At 43.7% G+C, this 8,332-nt stretch overlaps 1 protein-coding gene across 1 annotated transcript in view; it reads left to right on the forward strand.

Annotated features, from left to right (window-relative positions):
- Positions 1-8,332, forward strand: part of toc (toucan) — a 22,104-nt gene that overhangs the window by 12,203 nt on the left and 1,569 nt on the right. Inside the window, 6 exon segments of the mRNA XM_018506093.1 lie at positions 971-1,099; positions 2,487-2,582; positions 5,195-5,370; positions 5,923-6,118; positions 7,313-8,329; position 8,332. The exon segment at position 8,332 is cut by the window's right edge and continues 1,569 nt beyond it. Coding sequence (XP_018361595.1) covers positions 971-1,099; positions 2,487-2,582; positions 5,195-5,370; positions 5,923-6,118; positions 7,313-8,329; position 8,332 — 1,615 coding nt within the window.

Genomic DNA, 8,332 nt, shown 5'->3' on the forward strand with positions numbered 1-8,332 from the left:
TCGCGAGCTGTTCGTGATCTCTTGCACGCTGGAATTCGCCGGGGTATGCTTGCGAGGTAGGGCACGCGTAGGTCGACGCGTGATCGCCGTGTGACATAACGAGGCCACGCATACGATCCTTGCCGATCGGTGTCGGGTGTTCGGAACGAGATAGCTCGACGTGGGATACACGATACGGGACCAGGTACAACATAATAGCGGCGGCACTCTCGCGTGGAGGAGAACGGCAGCGTCGCGATCGATCGGCGCCGGCGGCGGCGGCGGTGGCGGCGGTACTCTGAAAGGCGGAAGATATACCCGTTGTATACCGTTGTTTATGCTGATGAACAACGTCGACACGACGGCATACACACATACGATTGTGATTCTCACGCTCGGCTCACGAGTTACGACGGCGCGGCGGCAGGATGAAGGTAGCGCGCGCGGGACCAGTTGCGCCGCCGTCGACGGGGATCACGGACGACCTCGCTTATGGATTGTAACGGATAGATGGTGAACGGAGAGAGCTGACGAGATGGGTCAACAAGGATCCAAGGACAGGACCGTCCCGATGAGGACGGACTTCGCCCGAGACTCGGCGAAGATGCGTCTCGGCAGCTTCAAACGAGGTAGAAGGGGTTGGATTTGGCATAACGGTGATCTTTCCGGTGTGTATCATGCGCGGTAAAATCGGCTCTATCGATGGCCACCTGCTGCTTTCTTCAACCAGTCTAATCACTTATGATCTCCCGTTTTCCCCCGCGGATAATATTAATCTCTTCTCTTTGAGATTCCGCGCATTTTCACTTCGCATAACAGGTCTGTTTTTTTGTAGCTGAACTGTAGAAAATACACTTTTAGAGCTTAAAGTGAGATAGATGTATGCTCGATATTTGGCGAAAGCGAGAAAGTTCCAGCGCAATCTGATACAGGAATAAAAAACAGACCTTACGTTTCACATCGCGAATGTTCTCGTCTCATTTATTTTCAGAGAGATCACCGACGTCCGCGAACCCGCCCCGGAGGTTCGTCTCGAACGGCCACGTCAATCACCATCAGGTTCGCGTCAACAGTTTCGACGCGAAGAAGAACTGCATAGACGTGGCGACGGTGGAACTCGGTAAATATATACATTATACGCTCGCCAGTCCTGTCATTCTAGATTATTAGGTAACTACGTCGTGTAACGCGCGTATATATGCGCTTCGGTATGATAATCAGGAGAAGGGAGGGCAGAATGCGCGACGAGGAACGGGAGCACCGTCGCGTATTTCCGGTTGGGGCACCGCTGCCGTGACGAGCGACGATGAAAGGACAGAAAGAGAAAGAGCGTCCCTCCGGGACTACGTTTACCTGTTTACGATTCACGAAACAATGCGTTAGAGTCGATAAGTAAAATACACGTCTTTGAACATTTAAAAAAAAATTACTTTTTTAAGACCTTTTTCCTGCTATTCGGTAAATAGGATTCGGCGCTTGCAATCATCGTTACGGTCATGTTAACAAAGTCTACTCGTGGCTTTTCACCTTGCTACTTTCCCCCCCAAGGCACGATGAAGACCAGGAGAAATCCTCTGACAGGTCTGCCGCTTGACGCGATGAATATTCACGCCGACTGAACGTTTCAGGGTCATTTCGCAGATTAGGTTTTAAGGGCGACTCCGACCAAATTTAATTAGCGATTAATTTATTAAATAATCTGTACTAATTTAATAACTGTTTTATTTGGACAGATTTTTTTTACGTATGAAAAAATTAGGAATCGTAAATTATATAATTAGAAATTTTGCAACAAATATCTTATCAAATAAATAATAATTAGTGTTTGTACTATTTTGTTACTGTTTATAAGGATTTTTTGATTGTTTAACAAATATGAAACATTACACTGAAAGAAAAAAATGATAATAATTGTGATTTAACTATAATTTATGTAGTCATTTTCGTGCCAACTATATATTTTTTGTAGCATTATAATTATTATTATTAATATTAACGGCAGTAATAACTACAAAAATGGAGCTTCTAATCATAATTATTTTGTTATAGTCATGCCATAAATATCAAGCACTTACAATGTAGATTGGGGGCAACGAATTATGTAGTTAGAAATTTTTCAGCAAGCGATTTCCCTGGTTGAATTAATTACTGATTAATCGTAATTTCGTCAAAATCACCCTTAATAATTAAACCATTTGCGCTATGTTAATTATAACATTAATAACAATCTAATCCAGTTACTTAAAACGTTAGTTAGTCTCGCGCGTTAAATCGTATATATATATATATTATTAAACGGGCAAAATACAATAATAACACACGAGAGAGAAAAAAGACCTTGGCTAGAATAAACGTTCGTACTTAATATTTGAAGTTCAATCTCGCACGAACGATGAAACGGTTCTCGCCGTACGGTACCCGGTACGCTCGCTGGCAAGTACGCGGGCTCAAGTACTACCGTTTAGTATTTAACATGCTCTCGTTAACGCAACACATTCTCTTTACAGAAAAAAGTCCGCCTTCGGCGCGAAAGCCAACAATAACGAGGAGATTAGCAGCCAACACCAGTGTGAAACAGAAATCCTCCGTGACGTCGATAAAAGGTACGTTTTTGATTCTACCTTAACATGTGGAGTCCCTTTCGCGGGATCTTCTTCGTCGTAGACCAGTTTTACCGGTATCAAGGAGACTCGATCATGCCATTAAGACTTTTGTCATTTTGTGAAACGACAATTAAACTCGTTTTGCAAAAGGACAGGATAAATCGAGAATTCACGTTTCGCGCGTTGTACTTTCCAATCCATTAGCCGTGCCACTTTAATGGACAGCCGGTTTCTAAAAAAGTTCCCACGTTTATATATCTGCTGCGACGCACGCACGCACGCACACACGCACTCGCAGGCACGGTCAAACGCATTAATTCGCCGGTGCGCGGTGCAATAAAACGCATCGCACGCGCTCGCCCGTGCATCCGGATGAGCCGCCGCGCGCCGCGGCCGTGCCTCTCACGAAGTGTCCTCGCTCGCGTATTGTAATGCGTATACGCGTATATGTGCGTCCTCCTCACCGTACGAGTCTTTGGCGTTTCGAAGAAAGTCACGGCTTTCACCCTATATAGTCCCGAGCACTAAAATCAACCTGTTTACCCGGCGCCTTGGTGTGCTTTCCTTTGGAAACTCTTGAAAAGTTTATTTCGACTTATGTTAGTCTATCGCCGGCGCTGGAAAGAGCGAGAGAGGGATTGCCCGATCGAGAGCCGGCTGTTTGTCCTAAATAGTAACGGAATAGCGAAAGCAGTGTTCTGCGCGTTTAATTCCCGCGTCTGTAGAGCGGAAAAGAGCCTGAAAAGATGTGCTGTTCCATGGGATAATCGATCGCGTACCTCGCTCTCGCGTTTATCGCGGTATTCTGAACATAAGAGAGACGTTTATATACGACCACATCGACCGTCGCGACCCGCGATGCTCGACGACCGTAAGTAAGCGCGAACACGCACGCGTCTTCTACCATCTAAGGACGGCTGGTTCCAAATCGGAAAACTTGAGTTACTCGACGGTTTTGGCATCCAGGAACGCCGGAAGTACAATGCGATCGTCACGGAGGACTTTATTGAGCGACGAGTGGCTTTAAAAGCACGACTTTCAATAGACCCAGCGAGAGGGGGTTTTCTTCAAAAAAGGGATCTTTTATTTTCTACGATAAGTCATTACTACTCATATATCATACTAGTGGTAAGTGTCAAAATTATAAATTATAAATCTTTGGAAATTTACACATCCAGAATAAATTATATTAAATCGTTACGTCACAATGTTTTAGCCAATCAGAAGGGTGATAGTTCTCAGGGCACATTATAGTAATAAATTTTTAATCGTAAAATTTGGAATTCGGTCATCTCTTCGCACAGTTACTTATTGTTGCTTTATGACACACTACTGATTCACCTACAACTTACTCTATAACTTAATCTATTATTAATGGCTTATTATAGAAAGCCTATTAGGGAAAAGACGTATCTCCTGCGAAAGAGACTCCGGAGAAAAAAATGGTCCATCGTCTTTGCTTATTAGTCCTGGCGGTTCCACCTTGTGCGGGGGGTAGGAGAGTGTTTAGGAAGATGGCAAGGCGGAATGAGCGTTGGGGTGGGAGACATATAGCTCTCTGATGTGGCCCGTGGCTCGTGCTAATTCAGTCGAAGCGCGAACTTGGCCAGCAGATTGTTACGAATGACAATCCTGATTAGAATCAATCAATTGGTTTATCGGCGAACCGACCGTTCTTGCGGATGGCCGTTGAATGTACCGTTCGAACGTCGCGTTCATTGTGGAATCGAGCGTCAAGGATAATTGTTGATGTACGAATCTGTTTACGTCGCGCCTTTCTTGCGCGCGTCGGGGATAAATGTCCCGACGCGACGTAGATCCGTTCCCAAAATACTTGAGTTTTTCTGACGGATGACGTGACGGAGGAGACGGCAGGTGCTAGGAGGAACGTGTAGGAAGCGAATTTTCTTGGCCCACAGCTCGTCGCAGTCTTTTGGCAGTTTCGCAACTAGAACTGCGCGTCGCAACGGTCGACCTTAACCCGGTGTCTCTTCATTGAGCGGTGAACTTGAACAATAATTACACGCTTCGATTCTTGAAGAAGAAGGGAAGAAGTCCGCTTCTTCACGCGAAATCTCATAAATCAAAATGCAACGTAAACGTGGGAAATCTATCGCTTAGATGTTGTTGTACTGTTCGTTCTAATTTCTCGGTGTGTGCGCGTGTGTCATGTGTCAAGTTGATGGGGAGTTGACATCGATTGGACTCGACGGCGACAGGACGAGTTTCGACTTTCCAAGTTCTTTCTTCCCATCGAACTTTCTGCCAAACTCTCTTCGATACAGGATACAGTTTGTGCGTTAAAAAAATTTCAAAAGTGTCGACTGAACGAGCGCAAACGATTTATTACTGTCGGGATTATACATTGACCTTCCCGCAATAAACAGGGTGGTTGCGAACGATAGAGGGTAATAAGGACAGCGCGGCGTCGCACGTATATATTACTATTAAGATACTTATGTAGATTGACGACACGTGGGTCGGTTTATTGATACGGCAGAGCGGGTAGGTCAGTCTGGCCGACGACGGACGACCGTGCCCGCGTCGCGATCTTCGGGAATAAACCGATCGGGGGAATAACTGATGCACCTCGATGACGACGTTGATTGCAGATCGCGAGTCCAAAGAGACTCATCACAATACCACCTACGCAGTGACGGCGAGGACATCGCTGGAAACGCGAGATCAGGCCGCGCAGACCATCGTGCCCTACGTGGATTTCCGCGTGGAGCAAGCGGAACGAGCCGCACAGGCACTCGCTGTGAGCGTAGGCTACTTGGCGTTCGAGGTACGTATTTTATATATACTCATGGCAAGGTTGTTGCCTTACGTTCTCTATTGTGATTGACTAATGCCCATTTTCCACCAATTTCTGATCTTTAGAGCTAGAAAAAGACGAAGAGTAACTTGAACCGCATAAGACCCAGTTCTTCACGATTAACTCTTAATCGAGGTTCAACTTATTCCTCATTTCTTTCCAATTCTAGAATTGGAAAGAGATGGACAATAAGTTGAATCACGGTTAAGAGTTGACCTATGACTTATGGAATTGGGTCTAATTCGCTTATTGGTTTACGTTTTTATATGGGTTTCTGGGTTTTATTTTTCGTCAATGATTGAACAGAAAAAGCAACTATTTTGCAACTGTTATAATATTCTTTAATATGATTGGTTCAAACATTTAAAGCGAGAAACTAAAGACAAGATTAATCACATTAGAATTTTATAACATTACAAAGTTGTTTTTTTTTTCGTTGAACGCTGCCATTATTTGCCATTTAACATAAAACGAGAAAGATTTTCGCAAATCAACGGCGTAATAAAACTGCGTGTCTTTCAGTTGGACGCTTTTGCCACTCCTAAATTGAAGAAGGATTTCGAGAAGTTGAAGGCCGATTGCGAGGAGATGAAAAACGAACGATCGGCTTTGCTTTCGGAGATCGACGTTTTACGCGCGAGATGCGTCAGCATGGAGGAGAGACTCGAGGTTGAAAGAGAAGATCATCGTAAAGCTCTGGACCAGCTACGCGATGAGTGTAAGTCTTATGTAACATATCTGTTTATTTTCTTCGGATCTTTCGCGGGTATATACATATGTATATATACACACGTCGCGATGACGCAATACGTGGTTGAAAAAAAGATATCTGAACTGTTCATGGTATGTGCGCCGCGAAACAAATACGAGAAACTGTATTGTTCAACAGACACGAAGCGTCGCCAGTAGATATTACACTTCGTGTTACTCACGTGTTACTCAACGAGCGTAATCGTCCTAATGTCGGTGCACGACACGCCTGCACGAAGTGGAACAATTATTAATTAAAGTGAACGACTCAGTAGTGCCTACGCACAACTCGAATATTTGCGATTAATCCTAATAATATGCCTGTCGTCTTTTTCTTTTCTTGCTAGAAAATATTTCGAACTCTTCGCTGAAGGATTTGGTTCTTAATTTAGTTCTCACGTAACGTTCGACGTTTCGATAGCCGCTAATTATAGATTCAATGTGTGCTCTTCGTTTAGCTTTGTATATACTTTTGCTTTTCAACTCTCAGGGCCAATATAAAATATATTTATATTACATTATAAAATTAGAATCATATTGAAACATGAAATCTTCATTTATTATTTATTTAATAATGGGAAAATTCTTTTTTGATGCATATTTAACGTGATAAATAAATTTTAGATGAATTAAAAAATAAAAGAGATGTAAGTTAAAAATAAAAAGAAAGAGGAAAAAGAAAGTAAAAAAAAAATATATATATACACAGATAGCATTAAATATATAAAAATAACATTGACCCTTTATCGGTAACAATTTTAATTCTTTCGTCAGCAGGTCTTCGAAAAATAGAGTAAATTTTTTATTGCTCCGAATTATATAAAAAGCTAAAAAAATTCTGTCTTTGTCAAAGCTTTAGCAATGAATTTTTATTATTATAGTCGAATTGTATTGTACTTATCTTTTTATAGATTTGTATTTATTCAAAATTCCGAATCAAAATAGCAATAGCATCTTTAAAGAGTAGTTATCGGAGTCTCACGTTACCAGCAGAGATTATTAATGTGTATTAATTTGTTATTAATACACATCAATAAAAAGTTGATTAGGGATACTAGAACAAATTATATATTTAAATTTTCCACATAAAGTATGATGATAAAGATTATAGCAGTTTACCATCTGAAAATAAAAAATTCAAGTTAATATTTTGGTTTTCCAGTGGAGGCTCTTAGGACGAAACAGGTTGCCACACTCGTCGAAACTTTAAAAGAGGAAAGGCACAAATTCGACATCAGGCTGGATGAAGTCACGAGGGAACATCGTGCGACAATTGCGAAATTACGTGCCGAGCAGATCAATGAGCTGGCTCGCAAAGAAGAAATGAGAAGATCCGTGGTTCACGATCAGGGTGCCGCGCTGATGGCGGAGATCGAGTCACTGAGATCGGTGCTCGAGCTGAAGAGTCAAGAGAATGCGGCTCTTCGATCAGAGCTAGACAGTTACAGGCGGGATATCGAGGAGAAGGACGCTTTGCAAATGCGGCTCGATATGGCGGAGGCCAGATGCGAGGACTTGAAGGCTCAGCTTCAAAGGAAAGACTCTTTCGAACGGCAAATCTCGCACGAGAACGAAATGCTTCACGAATCGATTCATCAAGTCTCAAAGCACAACAAGCGACTGTCCCAGCGGAACGAGGAGCTACAGTGGAAGCTACGAAACAAGAACGATTGGGTGAGCGTTCTTGCGAATCAGCTTAATCCACGGTTAACTCGATCCGCAGGTTCGGAACAAATGGAACACAGCTATTCGCTCGAAAAGAATGGCGCTCATTCATCGTCATCGATGGTGAAGTTCATGGTCGAGAAGGGCGCTTCCGTTTCTTGGACGCTGGAAATCGACGATTTATCTAAGGGGGGGACGTCTGACTCGCTCAGCACGTTGCCGAAAGTTGCCAGGTCCTCCGAGGGCGCAACGACAGTGTCCAGGCAAGGATCGCTTAGGTTGACGCCGAACACTAGACCTGCCATAGACACCAGAGCGAGATCGAAAAGTATCTCTACTACATGTGATTCGGCGCGGACCACGGCAGTGGAAGAGGCGGCCGCATGGTCGCCTTCGTTCAGCTCGACGCCGGTCTCGCGGCGACGTCCTAGGAAAGATCAATCGTCGCCTTCCTCATCATCTTCTTCATCGTCTTCCACGTCGTCTACGACACCTGCCGTAAATTCTGCAGTGGCCG

The sequence above is a fragment of the Trachymyrmex cornetzi genome, unplaced genomic scaffold (genome assembly GCF_001594075.2).
Source record: "Trachymyrmex cornetzi isolate Tcor2-1 unplaced genomic scaffold, Tcor1.1 scaffold223, whole genome shotgun sequence".
In the NCBI taxonomy this organism is placed as follows: domain Eukaryota; kingdom Metazoa; phylum Arthropoda; class Insecta; order Hymenoptera; family Formicidae; genus Trachymyrmex; species Trachymyrmex cornetzi.